This window comes from Pipistrellus kuhlii, unplaced genomic scaffold (assembly GCF_014108245.1).
Source record: "Pipistrellus kuhlii isolate mPipKuh1 unplaced genomic scaffold, mPipKuh1.p scaffold_m20_p_9, whole genome shotgun sequence".
NCBI lineage: Eukaryota > Metazoa > Chordata > Mammalia > Chiroptera > Vespertilionidae > Pipistrellus > Pipistrellus kuhlii.
In genome coordinates, this window is record NW_023425595.1 from 16,269,691 (window position 1) to 16,293,288 (window position 23,598).

A 23,598-nucleotide genomic window follows, 5' to 3' on the forward strand; every position below is an offset into this window, starting at 1 on the left:
AGAAGTTGGGTGTGTGTTTTTGTCTTTTCAAAGAGTTTTTTTATTCAGTTTCTAAACGTGGGGTGAAAGGTCCTCTAGGGAGCATTTTCAGAAGTGTGTGAGGTTTGCATCTGATTTTGAAGGAAAGTTGGACGCTTACTTGTGTGTATGGGCATATGTCTTCCAACAACTGTACTGATTACAAGGAATAAGGGCCATTTTTTTTGGATCATTCATTTGACATGGATCTTGCATTTGTATTCAAGTCTATAGTCATAAACTTTGCTCTTATCTATGTCTTCCCAATTTTCCAGTTAAGCTTCCAGAATTTGCAGGATGTTCAATTTTAGATGACCACATAGGGAGTCATTAAACAGTACCTCTTACTCTTCAGGTCTTCCTCTTCAAGTCTTTCTTTGTCAGCATGCCTTTGTTTTCTGATTATGTTTAGATTCCATCTTATGGAAGTTTTTATTCCCACCATCGCAGTGTCTCAGACACTTTGGGGAATGAGTCTCATTCTCTGCAGGGTTTGGCCAGGTCACCTCTCCGACTGGTATTGTGTTCCACAACAGTTGCTGGTGGGTTTGCCCTTTACACTTACAGAGCCCATTTTCATGTGTCCATGACCCTGGGCAAGATGCTGTGAGGCAAGCAGGCCATGAACTCTTATCCTCATCACAGAGCTGAGGCAGCCATCCTTGGATTATTTCACCATAAAGGAGCACCCATGCATTGGCCCAATTTGTTGGTTAAAAATGGCCAATTATCTGCCATTTCAGAGGGTGAATTTAATAGCAAGTGAGAAAGGCAGGACCAGAACTTGGGTCTTCAGCCTCCAACTCCAGGGAGTGTCCTCTATACCCAGCTGTCCTATTTGTACCTGTTCTCTGGGGGAATGTCCCAGAAATTGGTAGGGCACCCACCAGACTCCAGACTCCAGACAACAGACTTGTCTGTAGCCACCACTAGGACAACAAAGGAACTGGTGTAACTCTTGTCTGTTGTGTCAGAACTGTATGGAACAGTCTTTGGTACCAAAAGTACTTCTTTTTAAAAATTGGTTATTTTTCATTTAATTTTTAAAAGTTAATTTATTTACAGGATCCAAAAATTGAACTAGTAAAAAGTCTACACTGAGAAGTCTTTCCCCACCTGCGTCTTGCCTACTTGTTTCCCCACCCAACACATACCATCTATATATGATCATTTGTATTAATGTCATGTGAATCCTGTAGTGTGTTTTATGTAAATACAAGTAAATATAGAGACATATGATTATTTCTCCTCACTTTTAAACAAAAGGTAGTATGTCATGCATACATTGTTCTGCACCTTGCTTTTATATATATAATTTATTTTTTTTTACAGAGAAGAAGGGGGAGGAATAGAGAGTTAGAAACATTGATCAGCTGCCTCCTGCACACTCCCTCTTGGAGTACATGCCCTTAACCAGAACCAAGGTACATGCCCTTAACCAGAATCAAAACTGGGAACCTTCAGTCCACAGGCCAATGCTCTATCCACTGAGCGAAACCGGTTAGGGCTGCACCTTGCTTTTTATTACTTACCAAAATGTTTCAGAATTTTTTTCATTCCAGTATATGGGAAGCTAACTTGCTTTTTCAGTTACATGTATTCTACTATAAGTATGTACTATAGTTTATCTGCTTTCCTATAGCTGGAAATGGGGCTATTTCCAATATATTTTTGCTATTATATGTCTTGTTGCAATTAATTACTTGTATATATATGTCATTTAGGTATATGTGCACCTTCCTCTATGTGTACATTTATTTATTCTCAGAAATGGAATTGCTGGGTCAGCAGGAACATTTATAACTTTGATAGATGCTGCCTAACTATCCTGCAAAGGGCTTGACGGTTTGTGTTCCCACCATCAGTGTATGAGAATGCCTGCTTCTCCACAGCGCCACCAAAGAGTGCATATAAATCTGAAAGGGGAGAAATGGGAGGCAAGATGCCTAAGTGACATCTTAGTGTCTGACCTTGCCTGGTTTGCAGTGGGCACACCACACGGTTCCAGGAGCTGGTGCGGGCATCAGTTCCAATGGAAACAATGCCTCGTGGTGGCCAGGGACTAACGCCAGCTCTGGTGACACACATGGAATGAACCCTCGTTGCCACTTGCAGAATTTCCTGCAGTGGAAAGTTGAGCACGCATTCATTATTCATCTAGCCAGTAATGCTAGAACCGAGGAGCACAGCAATGTTTGTTGGAACAGAAAAGGGAATTGTACCACCACAGTGGCCTGAGTACCAGACTTTCAAGGCTTGTTTTCCAGCTGTTCACATTAGTTCCAGGGACTGAGGTCAAGAGTTATAGCCCAAACCACTGAGGAAGTCCTGTTAAGCTTGGAACTTTCATACCCCAGGGGGTGCTCTTTTAAAAAAAAATGATTTTGCATTATAAATTCAAGATTTATAATGAAGCAATTCGTACTTTATAGGATAAATTAAAACTACCAGGGTCCAGGATCACCATTGAACTATGATGCAATATTGCTGGACTTGTCCCTTAAAGTTGCCATGCAGTTTCCTACCACTGTTCAAATAGGGCATTCTGTGAAAACAGGGTTCTTAGCCTAAATAACATCTTTACATTTTGAAAAAACATATATTCCAGGCCACCCTCCCATAACTCCTTATCATTCTCATACAAAAGATTGATTTTTCAACCTTATTTTTCTCAGAGAAAAATTCCCATTAGGTTCACCACATAGGAAAGTGTGCTAAATGGAGAATGGTTCTGTGATCCAAACTAATGTCTTTTTCACGGGATTGTTGGTGGGGCCCTTTAAATAGCAAAGCCACTCCTCTTCTGCCATGAGGACGAGTTGCACCTGGGGAGTTGTACTGATGACAGTACCTGGCTCTCACCAGAAATAATTCCTGGGCGTAAGGGTGGACTGCCAGGAGCTCGCTGACACACCACTGACACGCAGACCTTGTCTTTTGTTAACACCTGGGAAGGCTTTCCCAACAGGCATTTCCAGTTTAGTCCTTAAACTCCTTGCAGCTGCTTTTCTAGAAGTCTGCTCCCTCCCAAGGGCCGGCTATGGGCAGAAACAAGGTGTTCTGTCTTCTGTGCCATCTTCATCTAACCCGCCACAAATATTCAGGATGTCAGCCCAAGTACATGTTTTGCATCAACTCAGCCTTCCTGTGGGGTCCACTTTGCCTCTGCAGTTCCTGCCAAGGGCCTCTGGGAACCAGTTTGGTGGCAGAGAGTCCACATGAGGTCTCTACTCCATGGCCCTTGTTCCTTTGGCTGTTTCACCTCGGTTGCTCTTGTTGGCACAGCCTGTGAGGATTGGCTCTCTGTCCACGCCAGCCCATCTGTTCTGCCTTAGTGGTCCTAACTAGCTGTCTGAACTACTCCTTCAGAATAAATGTGAGATTGGCTTGCCATACATTTCTTTTACTCACTTCTCAGGCTTTCAGCTCTATTCTTTCTTTTTTTTAATGTTTTTGTTTATTTTAGAAAGAGGGAAAGGAAGAAGGAGAGAGATAGAAACACCTGCTATCTCCTACACACCCCCTACTGGAGATCAAGCCCACAACCTGGGCATATTGATGCATGGGTCAATACTCAACCACTGAACCACACCAGCCAGGCCTCTAGTCTTGAATAAAAATAATTATAAGTCAAATTGGGTGGTTGGCCTAAGGTAACAGGCCTCCAAACTTTGAGGGGATTAGGTTAGGGTACAAAAGAAAGATTTTATGTCACTTGGGTCTCGATTGCAATCATCCTGACTCATGTGGAGCTGATACCAGGTATTCTTCAGTTGTGGTTTTTGGTACGAATAGCATGTGGTTCTGTCTCAGCACCCAAAGAGATCATCTTGGGAGGAAATGTTCTGACATTTCAAACAAATGACCTTCCTGCATAGTTTTGACACTATGCCCTATGAAGTATGCATGCCCAGTCAGTCCCTTGAAGGAATAATTTAATATTGAGAAGAGGGGAGTAAAGAAGAAACATAAGGGTTATGTTCAACCCCTATGCAAATAGTGTATAAACAAATGGCTTATCAGAAATGATCATATGGGGCTTTGCTTAAATAAATAATTCATGCACTAGGTCTGCAGGATATCTCTGCCAAGTAGACCTCCTTCAGAATATAAGCCAACATGTCCACATCTGACCCCATGTGGAAAGAGGCATGGAAGCCAGGCCTGAATCAAATTCCATTTCCACCACATGCTGGGGCTATGGGCTGCTCCCCCCCCCCCCTAAACTGTGGCTAATTAGATTATTTACCTCATAGCTAATACATGTCAGCTATTATTTTTAACCATTTTTAACACATACAGCTTCCCAGAGCATCCTCCAAAATCCCCTCCATACATACCACCACCACCACCACTGGTACTGAACTTATTTATAAATACTATCTAGAAACACCGCCCTCTTTCCATTGCTTAGACTGCATATATATTGCTGTTTTGAGTTTGCATGTTTTCTGTAGGAATCCATGCTCAGTGAAAAAGGATGGAGGCAAACACACATTCTCACTGTCCTGATTATTCGTGGAACCACAGAATTGAATGTTCCCATATAGATGTGTGCTATTGGCTTACGTGATGTGGCTATTTCCTGACGAGCCATATGGATCTTTTGTCATCTGAGATGTTAATATTTTCCTTGTACTGGTATTTTATAGTAGCTCTGGAGCATGGCCAGTTTCTTAAATAGGGTCCACATGGCTCATTACGCACAGGGCCTGGAAACTGGCCTACTTGTGCTATTCAGATGAACAGGGACACTCAGAAGAGTTGGGGACTGGGGTAGGGCAGGGAGCAGGGGAACATAGTCAGTTATTGTTGCTCCTGCTTTAAGCTACAAACAACGATCACTTCCCTGTGCTTTACAGTAAGCAATTAAAAGAAATTATAGAGTTGGATGCAAAAATAACCCGAAAGACAACTGGATGTGTGGAACCACCAGTTTTTTCTACGTGTGCAGGTTAATCCTCGTTAATGCTCAGAACATCGAGTTTCTACAGAAAGAGTTGCGTGTCCACACATGTTGTGGCATCTACGCACATGCTCTGTATGGTATGACTGTGCATCCCAGAAGAAGGGCTGAGTCGTGTGCCTTTGCCCTTCAGTGGAATTTAACGAACTGATTCCTGAAAATGGTCTCATCAAGGTGAGCAACAGAGAGCTGAGAGCCTTTTCTCGCTAATTTTACCTTCCCCCTAAGATTTGTTGATAGTCGTTTTGAAAGGAATGCTGTTCTTTTGTCTCTAGAAACAAGTTATCTTTCCAGTTTCTTCCTCTACCTTCTTTCACCTATCTTTTGCTTCATTTGTTTATTTCAGAGAGGAAGGGAGAAGGAGAGAAAAACATTGATTGGCTGCCTCCTACACACTCCTCACTGGGGACTGAGCCCACAACCTGGGCATGTGCCCTTGACTGGACTTGAACCTGGGACCCTTCAGTCCACAGGCTGATGCTCTATCTAAGCCAAACCAGCCAGGGCTCTTCTGCTTTTTTAAATGTAATGTTCTATGTCCTTCAGAGGATGGGGTCAAATCTAGAGAGGTCTCTTCATCAGTGAGCGTTATCCATCCGATTCTCACATCAGCCCTGCTGAGTTAATGATGCTAAAGCCGTCCAGTTGGGACCTTCCAGTTTGAACCTACCTCTAATTATGTACAGATATTCTTTCTATAATGGAAATTGCTCAGGTAACTAATTAGCCACACCTATGGAAAATTTCAGGGGCACCATCTGTGGAAAAACTGAGAAGGACATGCCTTTCCCACAGCTCTGGGGTCCATTAGGAGTGTGTTTGTGTGGTGACGGTGTCTAGTGGGTGTGGGCTCACAGCTGTCACAATTCCCATAGCATCTCATGGCAGGAACTCAGGATGTCCAGCAACACCCTAAAAGCAACCTGTTGATATAAAATCTCCAATTCCGAAAATGAGATTGAAATGGGACAGACTGGTCTTAACTTGCTTTCTTTGATTTGTGTTATTTCTTTAATTGTGATCATTCTGGCATGATCCCAATCTCCACATTGTGGCGTTCTTCTTTTCTTAAAGAGGACCCCCTTTATCCTCTGGTCTCAAAGAGTTACTGCATGTTCCTCCCTTAGGGACAAGGAATGCAATTGGGTCGCCCTTGCATTTTTTTAGGTACAGAGCATGCTTGTTTCTGGATCCAGGAACTTTGAAGACAGTGCTCTGCTCTGCTTTCACAACATCTGCTTGCGGGATGGGTGCGCCTTGTTTGTAATTTGGAGGGGTCACCCCCTTATCTGTGTTGGCATCTGTTCTATGTAGGACTTGAAGTGGAACCCAATAATACTTGGGGTTCTGCCTGAGAAAATAGTGTTCTGTGTCATCTCTGCCCTACCCACTTGCAAATGATTTAATAACAACACTGCTAGGGTTCCCAGTAGGAGTAGTTTGCGTCTGTACTGGTGAGCTTGGTGACTTCTTGGTGCTTGGAAACTGGCTTGTCTTTGCAGTCCTTTGTGAAAAGCTTACTGGACCAGTTTCCATTTCTGTTTATGGAACTACGCCCTTAACTCCCTCGTACATTGTTCAACTCAAAAATGTTTATATTTTTCTTTAGAAATTTAGCTTTCCCCCCGCCCCTTACCATTTTGGGTACTTTAGTTTTGATCCCAAATGTTGGAACACAACTGAGAAATTGGGTTGCCTGTAGAGACAGGTTAGGGTTGGAGAGGGGGTTTTGATGCTAGATACTTACACTAATTTTTTTTTTTTTTTTTTTAGGATTTTATTGCTGTTGTTTTATTTTGTGAGTTTTCTTTTTTTTTTCAAAAAAAGTTCTTGATACTTGGTAGGAGATGAAGTTCATCTGTATTAGGACAGGTATAGAACCAAAAGAATCTCCATTGAATGGGTGAGTCAGTTCTGCCTGCCCATCTCCCCATTTCATGACAGGGAGAACTCATAAGGTTCAGATACATTGGGCTGCAAATGATATTAATGTGCCTTGAAATCTACCACCTGCTGTAGCTGGCCGTGTAGTTTTCAGTGTGATTCTGATTGAGTGCATGATGTTAGGCTATGTAATTGACCAGGAAAGCCAGTTATTCTTGTGCACTTGTCTTGTAGCATTGAGATAAAAATTAGTGATTAAATGGAAGGCCAGATTTATATTAGTTAGGATTCTGTATATTCTCATTCATCCAATCACGTTCATAGGTATCCTGTACTTTACTGTATAAACACCATAGTGGAAAAGCCAGTTGACATAAAGGGAACCCTGATTTAACATAATACCATTAAAAAAGCAAAACTACTTTTTCTACATAATAAATGTTCCAATAAAACAAGTTTAACAAAGGAGGAAAGATGAATTTCATTTCCTTTCTCTTTATCATTTAGTCCAGTGCTTCTCAACTTTAATAGTATCTGAATCAATTTGAATATTTGAATCTTATCAAAATACAGATTCTAATTTAGTTGAGAGTGATAGGTGGAGTGGAGGAAGGGAAGCTAAGATTCTGCATTTCTTATAAACTCTGTGGTGATGCTACTGGCCTATGGACCGCACTTTGAGAAGCAGGCTTTGTTTAATATTCATGCATGGAAGTTTATCCATATGTACATTTCCTAAACCTTATTTCAGGCCCTATAAATTTCTCTTTTTTGTCATAGTATTTTTAGTCACAAATTTGAATTGCATTAATACATTTAATTTATAAATGTAACACTCAAAAATTACCTGAATTTTGAGACTTTAAGTTGCATAAAATGAACTCTTATTTGGAATTTTTCTATAAATTAAAAGTCTGTATGTTTCATTGCAATTAAAATGCCTGTGCTACAATGGTGATCTCCCTACTCACCACTTCCAGAGTCATTGTTCTTTTATAGGAAATTTACCCTGTGGTTTCACAGTAGCTGTAGACATCCACCCCTATCATTAAATGTGATGTATACTTGATCATTTTTCTAAATCTCACTGACACTTATAGAACCAGGTAGGTAGCATTTTCTAAATTAAAATTACAGTCTACTATGTAAGGGAATTTGATAAATAACCCATTGTTTTTGGCAGTTTGTTAGTTAGAACATTGTTAAATCGGAACTTTAGTTCCTTATAACAAGTCCCACCTGAAATTCTAAAGAAAACGGATAATCCCAATTAAAGAGGTCACACTTTTTTTTTTTTATTATTGAATGCTGACTGCCATTTGGTTCTGACAATCTACAAAATAGTGGTTCTAAAATATATTTTAAAAACACTTTTAGACAGCCTACTCATTTGCTATGCAAGTGACTTGTATATATGCTCTATGCTAAGACTTCCTCGTCATAGACTAGAGATGTGCTCTGTTTGGGCAGTGTTTACCCCGAGGAAGAGGAGAAGATGGTGAGAGCATGGATAGGACTGCCAGCTCAGGGATTAGCCTTTAATGACAGTAGAACAGTAGCTTTCCAGGGGAAGTAGTAATGGAGGAAGCACTTAGAGATCTTTGGATGGTGACAGCTGTACCTGGTCTTGGAATGCCAGGTGGGATGTTCTCTGCCTTAACCTGGTCCTTGTTCCAGTCATTTACTATCCCTTATTCCAGAATTCATTCCATCATTACAGTTTACTTTTACCCAGTTTCTATGCTAACAGAGAATATGGCTTAGTTTTACTTTTGGATAAGGTAGGTCTCTGAAAAATCCTCACTCTTTCAGGTATGGGGCAGGGATTACAGGGTGTTAATAGAGGACTAGAGCTAAAGTGCTTTCTGTTAAAGATGTATGGAAATTTATCAAATTAATGATTAAGGGAAATATACTTTTTTTTCATGGTAGTTAAATGTATGTATCACTCTGGGTATGAACTGCCAACCAGCAATGTTTCTGGCATTCTTAGTGAGGCTGTAAAATGTTTGCAAGTGTCCACACTGTAAGCGTACCAGGAGATTAGGGAGTCCTCTGGTCTGCAGGACTGTTTTGTAGGAAGTGTAATTGGATACCCTGGACATAAACTACATTATGGTTAAAAACGACATTTTTAAAGGCACTTCCTTCAAAGCTACAGCTGCATTATCAGATATCACTTACTAAAATATTTATTGGTTTCAATTGGCTGGTCATTTCAGGTAAGTAGGTGAGCATCTATAATGATCATCAGCTCCCTCCTCCCCACCCCCCACCATCATTTTGGTTATGGATTTCAACTACCAATTATTTTCTTTAAGGAGTGTGAATGGTTATTTTGTGTGTGTGTGTGTGTGTGTGTGTGTGTGTGTGTGTGTGTTTGTTTTTTCTTTTGTTTTTAGATTTCTTAGCTAAATAATGTATACCTAATGGGGAAATACTACAGAAATAATACAGAGGGATGGAAGAAACTAGTGCCTGTAGCTGAAGGCCTAGTTTTCCTTTGGAATCTGAGATCCTGACCTTGTTCTATCAGGGGAACCACAGCGAGTAGAGGAGTTGATTAAAAACTCTGTCCCTTTTTTCCTCCGGTACGAAACAGGGATAATTATAGTTACCTATACCTCCAGGGTCCTATGAGTCTTAATTACTTAATATTTGCAAAGTGTTTGGAGATCTTTGAATTAAAAGTGCTGAGCAGTGGAATCAAAGTTTAGTGTAATTATAATTGGAATGAAAGTTTATATTCCCGCCTTCCTTTCACATTCCAATATGCTGTCTTTTTGGCCAATCCAAACAGTCCTCATGATTACCACTTAGCCCACTTTTCTCTCTAACCATGTTTCTTTTTGTAACTCACTTCAGCCTTAAAATGAATGAATAAATGAAGTTTAGAATCTATCCAGACCCTTAGCACCACTCCCAGAAACTATTTAATATTTCTTTTTAAAGTTAAGTAGCCACTAGGAATAAAACCAATAAATTAATTCACCTCTTCCAGTCTATCGTTCTTTTGGGTCCTCCTTACACATAGTGATGAACTGGGCTTCCTGAAGCATTTTGCTCAGAAACTCTCGTCAGTTCTTTTGTGCCTACAAGACCAAACTCTTTAAAATTATTCTCAGTACCTTCCAAAATCTGGTAGTCATTCACTCTTATCTCTCACTATTTCTATCCAGAACTCTTCTCTCCAGAAAAGTACTGCATGCTTATCAACCTTCATGCTTTTAACCAAGCTGCACTCCATCCACTGGCATATTTTCTGGATACACTTAAATCCTTTCCATCCCTTGCAGTCTTCACAAAGCAGTCTTCATTCTCTAACAGGAAGTAACCTCTCTCTCTCTTTATAGAATTCTTTATATTTTAATTACTTACATATATGTCCTAATTCCCCCCTAGACTATAAGACTTGAGAGTTAGATTCCATGTCTAATGAACAAACAAAAGTAAGGTGAATATATGCACATATTATAGTTAAGCTGGACAAAAATTAAAGATTATATTGATTTGCAAGATTTAATTAAGGTGGTATTTTGATAGGTTTGCATTATGTGTGTAAGGAACTAAATTGATAATTTCTTCAACATTCCCATTATCCATATTGCTTATAGGACTAAGATGAGCATCCATATCTTTAAACTGTGTTTGATTATATGTTCATTGACAAAACTCAAAGGGACTGGGAACAAAGCTTTGCATTTCCTCCCTGTATGCCAAATTATCCGTACTATGGTTTGGTTTTCCTTCTTAGCCTTTGTCATAGAAACTTGTTTCTAGCATGTCTAAATTTTTTGCAAAACTGTCTTTTAGAGGAAAATTGCATGCCCTAATATTCCAGTCGCTCACTGAAGTAATCAAGCCTTAAAGTTGAAGAGTCTTAGAGGTCATGATTAAACCACTACTATGAAGTAGTGTCTATATGATGCTGCTTTTAGAAAGTTGGGCCCCTAGATATACACAACTACAAACAACTGTGTCTATATTGTATAAACTCGTTCTTTGACCACTCATTGTAGCATAGCCTCTCTCTATTTCCTGCAGTTGAATATTTCAAAACTGTCAGCATGTCTTGATGGTAAAAGCTTGGGCAAGAAGACAGATGACCTATTAGCTTTGTGATACCTGACAGTTACTTAACCTTTCTGAACCATAATTGCCTCATTTACATAACAGAAACAATACCTGTCCAGTATCCTTGTAAGAACCAAGTTAGATGATACTTGCAAATGTTCTCTAGTCTTTTAGACAAATATAAGGTATTAGTATAACAGAAGAGCATGCTGTCATGGGTAGTCATCTGGTTAATGTTTAAGACTTAAAAGTTACATTTAAAATTAATTTTTATTCCTTCTATATAGATTTTCTTTTTAGCCTTATATACCATATTTAATTTTTGAGAGTTGGTCTGAAAAAAAGACCTTCCTAGCATTTTAGAGATTTGGTTGACTTGATTGTGATTGTGCACTGTTGTAAATGTTGGAGCAGAATTACACGGCACCAATCAATATATTATTTATAGACAGATATATAAACTCATGCTCTCCTTAGCAATATTGTGCAGCCTCTTTGCCTTTTATGTAACAAAGACTCATCTGAATGGCTAATACAGAAAAATTATCTTTGAAGCTCTTAAACTTTTATCATTTTTAATGCAGTATATGAAATTATTGAAGAGGTCAGTTTTTAAAAAGGAAGTTAAAAGTCTGAAAATTCCCCATTTTGCTGTTATGATTATTCCTGAGTACTGTCCTAGTCTTCTATTGATGTCAGAAACACTGATACTCAGGAAGTACTAGGAAGGGCTAGTATGCTGTAATGTTATTTGCTTAATTATTGAAGTAAGGTTTTACCCTATTAGAGAAACTCCAGAGATTGCTCATGGGTGATAATCCATCAAATTTCTTAGAGCTTATAATTTGGGTTTAGGACAGCCTACGCTTGATCTAATGATTTCAGTGAGTTCACTGATGCTTTCCAAAGGACATCATGAAATGATGTCGGAACTGTCTTTTCTTGTGGTTTAATGACCTCATCAGTACATTTTTACTGGACACTATTACATTATTCTGTGTTAAGCTAATGGGAGATCAGACATGATCAATTTCCTTGGAGAATTTATCATCCAACTAAAGACTGACTGTCATTGGCAAATACATTCCCAATGAACAAGTGAGTAGGGAAGTGCTGAATGAGATATAATGTGGAATTTTAAAGGAGCAGGAGGAGTGTGTGTATAGGAGTAATTAGAGAAAGTGCGCACATATGATTTGTTATCTGAACTGGGTCATGAAGGATAAGCACAATTTAGTCACATAGAAAGGAGTTTGCCAAGAGAATGGAACAAGTCACTTACAGGCAATAATGTATATGGGTCTCCCAGGACTTTGGCCAGACCAGAGCAATGGATATGAAACAATGAGTAATATACAAAGTTAGCTATTAGATTTGATCTGGTGGGGGAGAGGGGAATAAAATGATTGTAAGTTTTTGTGTAAGAGAATGGTAAGATGAGCATGGTTATTCAGGCAGTGGTTATTAGAGTTGATTGGAATAGAAAGGATGTCAAATACATCAGAGGAACAGTGCAGTCACGTAATGAGATGATGAGGGCTGAACCAAGAAGGTGGCTGTGGGCTGGAGAGAAAGGGGTGGACAGGAGAAGTGTTTTAAAGGGAAAATGAGCAGGACTTTTCCACTGACCAGATTTGAAGGTTATACAAGAAATGTATTGTCACACATGATTCAAGATTTCCAACCTGTGTCTGAGTGGTCCAAAGTATCTAGAAACTATTTTCAGAAACAAAAAAAGTTAGCAAGTTACATTGTTCTGACAAAAAGTATGGGTTTGTTATCAGGTGTACCTGACTTCAAGGCTTATGAGTAAGCCGTTAGCATTGAAGAAGTGTCACTCATGGGGACCTGGAGATGGACTTTTTCACCAGGCGGTTAACTACTCAACCTATGCAGATGTTCTGCTTTGAGGCATGCCTGTGTTACAAGGCTTCAGGATGAAAACCAAGTAAAATTTATTCAGACTCTATTTGTCCCTCTGAAGATTTGATTGTGGAACTAATAAAAAAAATATATATATATATAAAGAATTAACCACTTTTCAACCCAAAAAAAGTCAATAGAAAGATAAATGAGATGAATGAAAGGCAGGATAAACTTCTTTAAGGATGGTATAAAAATAAAAAGGTATCATTAAAAGATTTATTATCAAAAATAACATTAAGAAAAGACTTGTTACTATGTTAGTAATAATAAAACAATTTTTTCAAATCTGTAGTTAAGATGCCTCAATACTTTGGGCCATTTAAGCAGTTAGTGTGGACACTTAGTAAATATTTATTAAAATTATTCTGCTACCATCAACAAATCAACAAATGACAAGTGCTGGTTATGATGTGGAGAAAAGCGAACGCTAGTACACTGTTGGTGGGAATGCAGACTGGTACAGCCGTTATGGAAAACAATATGGAATTTCCTCAAAAAATTAAATATGGAACTTCCATTTGACCCAGTGCTTCCACTTCTAGGCTTATATCCTAAGAAACCGAAAACATCAATCATAAAGAATGTATGCACCCCTATTTTCATAGCAGTGCAATTTACAATAGCTAAGATCTGGAAACAACCCAAGTGCCCATCTGTAGATGAGTGGATAAAAAAGCTGTGGTACATTTATGCCATGGAATACTATGCAGCAGTAAAAAAGAAGTATCTCTTACCCTTTGAGACAGCAAAAGAGTAACTTGGAGAGTATTGTGCTAAGTGAAATAAGCCAGACAGAGAAAGACAAGTATAACATGATCTCATATGTGGAATCTAATGAACAAAATAAACTGATGATCAAAATAGATCCAGAGACATGGAAGCATGGAACAGACTGAGGAACCTCAGAGGGAAAGCTGGGATGGGTAGGTGGGTGGGGAGAAATCAACCAAAGAACTTGTATGCATATATGCATAACCCATGGACATAGACAATAAGGTGTGGGGAGGGCTAGAAGGGGCCAGTGAGGGGAAAAGAGGAACATATGTAATAGTTTCAACAATAAAGATTTAAAAAAAAAAGAGAGAGAGAAAGAAACTCTGCTTTGTTCACTCTAAGATGCACTTTTTCTTTAGCCTCTCTGAATTTGGGTAGTGTCTTACAGCTGATACCATTTTACTGTTCTTGTTGGCTATGCAGCAGTCACAATATAGTTGCCATTGCCTTAGCCAAATTATTTTATTTAATTTTATGACATATACCAGCATACAAAAATTACATATGATAAATGTATCCAAATAAGAGTAAAATAACTCTTTTGAGTAAGTATACAATAACAGTTCTAAGTGATATAGTAAACGGCAGTTTAATTGGCTGCCTTTTTAATTTCTCAGTGGTACATAAAATAGTATATTTTACAATGATAATATCTTAGATTTAAGGAAATATACTATTAAAAGAGAGCTGATCACAGCAAATCTCTACCATTGTGCTGGAGATGGCTGGAGTAAAATATTCTAAATTTGCTTCCTTTCATCGGCCTACATTAGAGGTGTCCCTTGGGTTCTTTTCATTCGGCCTGGGAACATTAGGAGAAAGGATTTTCATTCAGTGGTGTAAGTACCGCCTGCCAGGAATAGAAACCTCCTCAGAGGATCCATTTCTTTGATGGTACAGAACCCAGAACATTCACAAAAGTCCAGGTATTAGCAGAATGGACATCTGTGCATGACTCAAACCCGTGCACCCTTCCTAACCTCAGACCATTGTGCACTGCAAGCAGTGCTGAGCAGGCTTGCCCTTCCTGCGAAAGGAGAATGAACCTACGAGGAAGTTTGTCGGTGTTTGGGGATGAGAATAAAGTCTGTTGGTGGTACATGTGACCTCTTGTAAAAGTAGAGAACAGAAACATTTGGTTCTCAAGACCGGAATTTTCAGCCATATTGACGAAGCAGGTTGCCTTCCTATTCAGGGACACTTCATGGACAGGAAAATGGTCCCCTTTGCCTACCGATTGGCACATGTGTGTTTTCTTGTAAGTCCAAGGTCCAGAACTGAGTGTAGTTAGAATATCTGGCTTCTCTTACTGCTGAGGGACCCGATGCTTCAGGTAAGTAAGTGGCTCTGAAGTCCTTTGGCATCTGACGATCGATCACCTTGGGTTAGTCTGTAGGTATGTTTCATTTTGCTTGTTCGTCCATTCTAATTGGCCTCCCAGAGCATGCGTGTAGAAGGAGAGCCAAACTTAGAGGATAGCAACCCTCTGGCAAACAGGAAAAGATTAATTTTGTGGTGTGCTGTTAAGGGACTTCCCAGGAAACTTCAAAAGCACAGAAAGAAGCACTGGCTGCCTATTCCAAAAACGTGCAAAATGCCACTCAGCTCTTCAAAGGTATGATTAAATTCAGGGTGTGTGCGCTCACACACACACACACATACACACATACACACATACACACACACACACACACAGAACCCTGTATATGAGCCTGAGAAACCCAGGGGTGAGGAGCTCCAGGAGTTCTGAGAATCCATGTGGAGACGCACATGGGAGGCATCTGAATGGACGTCGGTGCCTTTTCCAGTTTTCTCTTAAGCAGACACTCTGTTTTCATGATATCAGCCTCAGGCATAGACACATCATTAAAATCAATGTGTAGAAAATGATTTCTGTTTGGAAACAAGCAAAACATTTTCAGTTCTGACCACCCAGGTGCAGTAGGAAAACCCTGGAGCTGGGGCTGGGGGCCCACATTCTCCTGGAATCTTTATTCCTGACATGAGGCCAGTCCTCTGTGGCCTTCGGTCTCCTTATCTGTCAGAGAGGATGCGGGATCTTCTTTGTTGTAATAGATGGTTATGGGAGAAAAAAACACACCATGAAAAGCCCTCTTATGACATCCTAGCTTCCGTTTTATTGTGCTATTCATGCCTCATTATCACATAGCAACGAAGGGCCACTCAGACCCCCCAGGCCACACACCCCTGCAAGGACCCTGTTGCTAACTTGGGGGGGAAATTACTATCACACTTACAGTTGTTGCTTAGTAACATTTCTGATGTCGTGTTCCTTGTGACAGCCTGAGCAGAGGTCATTAAAAATTTAACTTACAAAGCTTCTAAAGTGAGAGGAAGAAGGTGGAAAGCTTGAAGCCACCATCTTTTTCACTTGCTTGGACGCCACCTAATCACAGGGTTATATGCTAAACCTCAGAGAAAACACTGCACGCCTCTGGTTTATATATTCAACCACATACAGCACCCTACTGACATTAACTTGTGTCTGGTGCAGCTGGAGTTTATCACCGATCCATAAACACACACACACACACACACACGCACACACACACACACACACACACACACACACACACACACACAGCCTTGACCCTGCAGAAAGGCCTGGAATGGCAATCAAACGGGCTGCATCGCATCCCTCTGCCAAAAGAAAGCCCTAACCTCTTTTCCGCCCTGTTTCTGCTTTCTCCCCACAGTTCCACCAGGTGAGAAGAGTGATGACCATCCTTTTCCTTACTATGGTTATTTCATACTTCGGTTGCATGAAGGCTGCCCCCATGAAGGAAGCGAACGTCCGAGGACAAGGCAGCTTGGCCTACCCAGGTGCGCGGACCCATGGGGCTCTGGACAGCGTGAACGGGCCCAAGGCCAGCTCCCGGGGCCTCCCGTCGTCGTTGGCTGACACCTTCGAGCACGTGATCGAAGAGCTGCTGGACGAGGACCCGAAGGCCCGGCCCCAGGAAGAGAACAGTAAGGACGCGGACTTGTACACGTCCAGGGTGATGCTTAGCAGTCAAGTGCCTTTGGAGCCGCCTCTTCTCTTTCTGCTCGAGGAGTACAAAAATTACCTGGATGCTGCAAACATGTCCATGCGGGTCCGGCGCCACTCGGACCCGGCCCGCCGCGGGGAGCTGAGCGTGTGCGACAGCATCAGCGAGTGGGTCACGGCTGCGGATAAAAAGACCGCCGTGGACATGTCGGGCGGGACGGTCACGGTCCTGGAGAAAGTCCCGGTCTCCAAAGGCCAGCTGAAGCAGTACTTCTACGAGACCAAATGCAATCCCATGGGCTACACGAAGGAGGGCTGCAGGGGCATAGACAAGAGGCACTGGAACTCCCAGTGCCGAACTACCCAGTCGTACGTGCGGGCTCTCACCATGGATAGCAAAAAGCGCATTGGCTGGCGGTTCATAAGGATAGACACTTCCTGTGTATGTACACTGACCATTAAGAGGGGAAGATAGTGGCTTTAATGTTGTATAGATTCTATGGAGACAAAAAAAAATTATCTATTTGTATATATACATAACAGGGTAAATTATTCAGTTAAGAGAAAAAAAATTAATTTTATGAACTGCATGTATAAATGAAGTTTATACAGTACAGTGGTTCTACAATCTTATTTATTGGACATGTCCATGACCAGAAGGGAAACAGTCATTTTTGCGCACAACTTTTCAAAAAGTCTGCATTACATTCCTCGATCATGTTGTGGTTTGTTGCCGTTGCCAAGAATTGAAAAACGTAAAAAAGTTTTAAAAAAAAAAGATAATAAATTGCATGCTGCTTTAATTGTGAATTGATAACAAACTGTCCTCTTTCAGAAAACAGACACAAAACAAAACAAAACACAAAGCAAAGCAAAACAAAAACCGACAACAAAAAATTTGAACCAAAACATTCCGTTTACATTTTAGACAGTAAGTATCTTCATTCTTGTTAGTACTCTGTTTTACTGCTTTTAAACTTCTGATAGCATTGGAATTAAAACAATGTCAAGGTGCTGTTGTCATCGCTTTACTGGCTTAGGGGATGGGGGATGGGAGGGGGTCTATTTTTGTTTGTTTTGTGTTTTTTTTGTTTGTTGGTTTTTGTTTTTGTTTTTAAGTTCCCACAGAGTGTAGGGATGGGGAAGGAACCCCTTCAGTCTATATTTTGATTGATAAAAGACATTTGTATGTTGATTTGCAGAATCAATCAGGTGGCTAGGAAGTGAATAAAAATTAAGGCAACTGAATGAAGTGCTCACTCCAGTTCCCACAATGCACCTCCTAGGTTCTCACTCACCCCTTGGGCCTTGGTCACAGGAAAAGCTTGTTTTCTTGCAAAGACCTACTTTGACTTAGAGCACATCCTCTCCTCCCCTCCCCTTTTGATCCCCTCTTGTTTTCTCTTAAGGAAGAAAAATCAGTTCCATGCTCTGAAATAGTTGACCACTGCTATGAATGTGTGAATAGATGTCACATTGTGGCACTCATAAGCATGGAGAACGGCGATTTCTTTCTTTCTTTTTAGATGAGAAAAAGAACAAAAATAAAAGACAAAGATTTTTTTTTTTTTAATAAGAGGCAAACAATTTGGGTAAATCATGGTAAGGCTTAAAAGAAAAATCATGGTAAGGCTTAAAAATGTCTTGCGAGCAAAAGGTGGGGTTCTGTATGGACCCAGAGATGCCTAGATCAGAGCAGGCGCCCACACTGCCGGTGAAATGAGACTGCACATTGGCCATGTGGCGGCCGTGTTGAGCTGACGTATTTCCGGGCGGTGCAGGAGGAATTTCTGAGTGGCATCCTGAGGTCTAGGTGGGGGTGGGGAATGGTACTTGAGACATTCCAAAAGGGAGGCCTCTGAAGGACCCTTCAGAAGTGGCTCTGGAATGACACGTGTTAGGTTGCTTTGGACCTCCCGCTTTAAGTGCCTACATTACCTAACTGTGCTAAGAGGTTCTCTCTGGAGGACCATGCTCAAGCAAACTTAAGGCCCTCCACCCTGGATAACTGCACTAACCTGGCGTAGCCTGGAGCAGGTTCAGAACCAAGTGCGACATTGTGATGATGAGACCTTCGCTCTGAGATACCTAGCACTGACTGCTTTGGAATTAGACTTGAGGAAACCAGGGTTTTGTCTTTTGAGAACTTTGGGGAGGGGAGCAGGAAAAGACCCCCAAACTCAGGTTGACTGATCAAGGCTACCAATAGAAAACCTTGATGTGACAAGGCTCTGGGAAGGTATCCGCACAGCTAGGACACCAAACACTTGAAGGTGCCTTGTTCGATGGAAGAGACCAGGACAGAGCTGGCAGAGTTTTGCTTCCCAGTGAGGCCACAGTCACTTCCTGCCCATCCTGTCTGTTCATGTTGAGAGTCCCTGCCTCACCTCTGCCATCGTGGGTTAGGAGAAGTCAGGTTGGGAGCCTGGTCTAGTGGTCCAGGCAAAAATGGACCCTAGTGAAAGATAGGGCTAAGCCTATTGTCCCTTTCAGCCCATTGTCCAAATTTGAGAGTGTCCTGAACCAGTGTTCTTGAGTATCAAAAGACCTCAAGGCATTGCTGGATCTTAGTAAGGTGAGGGATAAGCAAAAGGGGATATCCACCATGACCCAGGGAATGAAGATACTATCAGCAAATAATTTTCCTTTGTTAGTCTTACTTTGAGAATGAGCCTATCTTTTATAGTACCATCTGAATACCTGTCATTGGAAGAAGGAAGCATTTCTGTAGCATAGGTTTGTTTTGTACTGTTTGAAAATACTGTCTTTGTAATTATTTTGAACATATAATGAATATGTGGAATATCTGCTGTATTTGCAGCTGTTTTGAGGGGTGAAATTATTTAAACACACACACACTCACACAAAGAAATAAAGAAAAAAGTCCCCATCACAATCTCCAAGAACTCAAAGGGCAGGTCTGCTGAGTGGCTGAATAAGAGACATTCAGCAATTGTGTGGTCAGTGGCTCTCTCTTAACCAATAAATTACATCACCGTCACACGCTTGGTGGTTTCCGTTGACCTAAGATTTATTTTGTTAAGATCGTTCTCTGTTGCTGTTCATTTTTTGTTTTGTTCCGTTTTGTTTTGTTTTAAAGTCGTGCTGTGGTCTCTTTGTGGCAGAAGTGTTTCATGCATGGCAGCGGGCCTGTTGCTTTTTTTATGGTGATTCCCATTGAAAATGTAAGTAAATGTCTGTGGCCTTGTTCTCTCTATGGTAAAGATATTATTCACCATGTAAAACAAACAAAAAAAATATTTATTGTATTTTAGTATATTTATATAATTATGTTATTGAAAAAAAATTGGCATTAAAACTTAATGGCATCAGAAGCCTATTGTAAATACAAGTTCTATTTAAGTGTACTAATTAACATATAATATATGTTTTAAATATAGAATTTTTAATGTTTTTAAATATATTTTCAAAGTACATAAAATCTGGGGGCTCTGGGTTTTTTTCTCTTCACTATAAAACTAAACATGAAAACGTGTTTTATTATAAATACGTGTGTTCCTTGCTTTAAGACCAACCTGACTGGTTTTAGCAGTTGCACAAGCCCTCCAGAGAGGATGCTGACTTCAAAGCACGGGAGGCCAATCCTGCAGCCTGAGCTTCCAAGAAGCTCGAGGATTGGGCCTGCCTTCCACAGTGGAAGGCGGGAGTGTCATTTTCTAGGACACTTGAAAACCTTCCCCTTTGAAGTGATATACTTTCATCAAGTATCAAACTATGTATCCTAGCAACATCAGGATCCAGGGCTGGCTGGCTCTATTTGATTATAAAATAACTGTTAAAAAAAAAAATCAAAGTAGGTTTACTTAGGGATAATGAGACTAAATTGGCCCAAATTTAGAAAGTCAATGACTGGGGGGGAAAAAAATAAAATTCAATATTTAGAGGCGGGTCATGTACCCTCGGTTTGGAGACGGTGCCATTTGCATTATGCATTTGTATCCGTTGCACTGATTTAATTTTTGTGCATGGAGCCACACAGATTTTATGTCACAGTACCCACGATCTAACAGATTGCTAGGATTTCTAAAAAGATTTGCCTCTGTGATGGCTGCCAAGCCGCTGGGTAATTTAGTTAAAGTGTTTAAAGTTATCACTAAATCTTAGGGAAATAAATGGAAGGGTTTTAAATGAGAGAAAGAGCCATTAAGGAAAAAAAGCATCTGTTCCTACTCTTCCAACTCTCCATTTGAACAGTCAACCCATCCCTGAACGTGGTGAACTATATCTGCGCAATGTATCATTTCTATTTCAAACACACACATATGGTTTCCTCTTGTATTGTCTTATAAATAAGGATCAAGAAAGTCATAACAAACATTGACTTGTGTTATGTAGATGGAGGAGCAGATCGAATGAGATGAATTAATCCTAATCTGACCAGTAAATTTGCAAAGTACTCCAAACACTAAGAGCAATCCTCCACTGCCAACCAAAGCCTGAACCAGGCCGTGGAATTAGAACTCTAGTAAACTTCAGGCTTAAACAGTTTTCATCGTCAAGGAAGACTGAAAAATTGTTGAAAGAGTAAAAAAAAAGAAATGACAATAAAATGTGTATTACTTGCAGTGAAAGGAATTTGGTAAACATAATGAAGTTTTCATTAAAAGATGAGGTTAAAGAAAGAAACAAAAATAGAGGCATCTACTAAATCAACCAACTTCAAGTTAGTGGGAGTAGCTAACTTGTACTCCATTCCCTGGTACAAGCAGTTAAACCTGTTTAATCAATAAGATGCCTGGAAATAACCCAGACCATTGCTTTGACCTATTGTTTCTTGGTAAGCCTCTGTGGTCGTTAGCGGTGTCTATGGAGTTTTCTTTTTATTAGCTGTACTAACTCTATGACTACTATCACAGTTCTGAGTGAGAATGGGAACTACATTTTAGAACAGATCAGTGTGAAATTATCCCTATTCATTTGGTGGTTACTAGACTCTAGGTAAAATGTCAAACACCATAGGCCTGGTAACCAAAGGCTTCAGATCTGGCCTTAGTTCAGCCAGCATGCTTGCTTATGCCCAAAGTAAGACATATGTTTTCCTCCATATTCTCACATTAGCCTATTCTGTAAGTCAATGGAAATAGCTGCATTTTGACAAGCCATTGTTAAGTAAAGAGTGTTAATAATTGGGATAAGAAACAATATATCTACATAAAGGTAGGTGAAGTATTTAACCTAGAAAGAGTAATCATATATGGATTTGATCAAACTTCAAAATGTTGACCAGCAAAATGAGTGATGGAATCTGGGCTTTTTCTTTTTTTTAAGCTGTGGGTGTGTTTTGTTTGTTTGTTTTTTTAACTTGTTTTAAAGGCTGTTGGTTGATTGGCTAGTTTAGGGGGAGGAAGAGGTGAGAGTCTTAACTCTTGTCTACATCACTGGTGGTTGGTTCTGGGAGTCCCCACCTAAGAGCCAGTTCAGTGACTGGAGTAGGTGTAGCCACTCCGAAGCAACTGGTGTTTATGTCCATCCCACCGAATGAATGAGCCACCTGCTCATCTGTCCCAGATACCTACCCCAAGTATCTCTGTCTGTTTCCTCAATTCTAGTGACCCTTTTAATTAAAGACAACCTCCTTGCTTTTTGATATGTGAATAGATGCCTGAGGAATATGTTTAAATAGTAACAAAAATATTGTGATTTTACATATATTCCTCATTAAAAAAAAAGAAAACAACCATTTATGTGATACTCTAGGATTTCCATAGGCCTTTACCTGAAGCCCTTTAATGATTTACTAAGTATAAAACACTAGATCAGGACTTCCCTGACCTGGTATTTGCTTGTCTGAGTAACAATCCTATATGCTTGCTAATGTCAAGAGCATGGAACTGTAAAAGCTGGTCTTCCAATTAGCTAAATCTACTCCCCTCCCCACACCCTACCCTCCTTACCCCTACACATGCTAAACAGGACTTTTGCATTCATTACATATTTTAGTATAGGTTGCTATTTTTTTACATCTGTAAAAGCAAAAGGACTTTTCCTTTGGAAAAAAAGCTCCTCTGTCCTAAAATACCCCCACAAAACACTGTAGTTAATGACAGGGCATGCCATAAGCCTGAAAGTGACCAAAACAGTGTTGGCTGAGAGACTGAGGTGGAGGTGTGTGCTCTGCATGTGAAGGCCATGCCGAGGATGCTTCTGCAGCACACAGCACTTAGGGACTGTTCTCTCCAGACGGTTCCTTAGAACCCAGGAGCGCATCTGTGTACAATGGCTGAATCCAGGGGGGATATTTTTGTCTACCTTTAAGTGTTCATGTTTTGGAAAAATCCATATCAAGTGATGCAATACTCATTCAAATTTATTTAGTCAACTATGTTCTCCATTGAACCCTAATATTAAGGAAAAAAAAAAGTTTCTGAGCTGGGATTTAACCTATATGAGGGAGGGAAGAGGAGAAAGACACGAAGCAAACCAGAAACCCTGTGAACAACAGTGACTTCCTCAGAAGATACCGAGCAGTGTAGGCCTGGAGGGAGCAGCACCCGTGCTCTCTCACTGATCACAGCGGTGGGCCTTCCAGCATCTCCATGTATCCATAGTTAGACATCGATAGTCTCAGGCCCCCAGACTTGTAGAGTCAGAAGTTCTGGGGTTGGGGGCCCAGCCGCCTGTGTTTTTAAACAAGCCTTCAATGTGACGCTGACACCCACTCAAGTTTGAGAGTCATTGGACTAAGGGCCATATACAACCAGCCTGCCATGTGTTCCAGAGAAGAGCAAGATAGGGCAGCCCCCAAAATTAGAACTCTGAGTTCCGATATGGCCCGGAAAATATCCTGTCCATCTCGATTTCCATTTCCTAAGAAACACAGCAGCAGACAGTGGGTGTCCCCGGTGGAACAGGGCTCAGGGTTGGGGGAGAGCACTGGTGACTTCAAAGGCCACTGTGAAATGTGTGCCGACAGAGCTCACTGCAG

At 40.5% G+C, this 23,598-nt stretch overlaps 1 protein-coding gene across 4 annotated transcripts in view; it reads left to right on the forward strand.

Moving 5' to 3' along the window:
* Nucleotides 1-17,667, forward strand: part of BDNF (brain derived neurotrophic factor) — a 55,169-nt gene extending 37,502 nt beyond the window's left edge. For 3 of the 4 annotated variants that reach the window (XM_036427677.2, XM_036427678.2, XM_036427681.2), the window contains exon 2: nt 16,360-17,667. In XM_036427677.2, the coding sequence (XP_036283570.1) occupies nt 16,360-17,127 (768 nt within the window). In that variant the 3' untranslated portion in view covers nt 17,128-17,667. Of the gene's footprint in view, nt 1-14,975; nt 15,258-16,359 lie in introns of those variants that run through there. The other variant, XM_036427676.2, reaches the window with a different exon arrangement.
* The last annotated feature ends 5,931 nt before the right edge of the window (nt 17,668-23,598 follow it).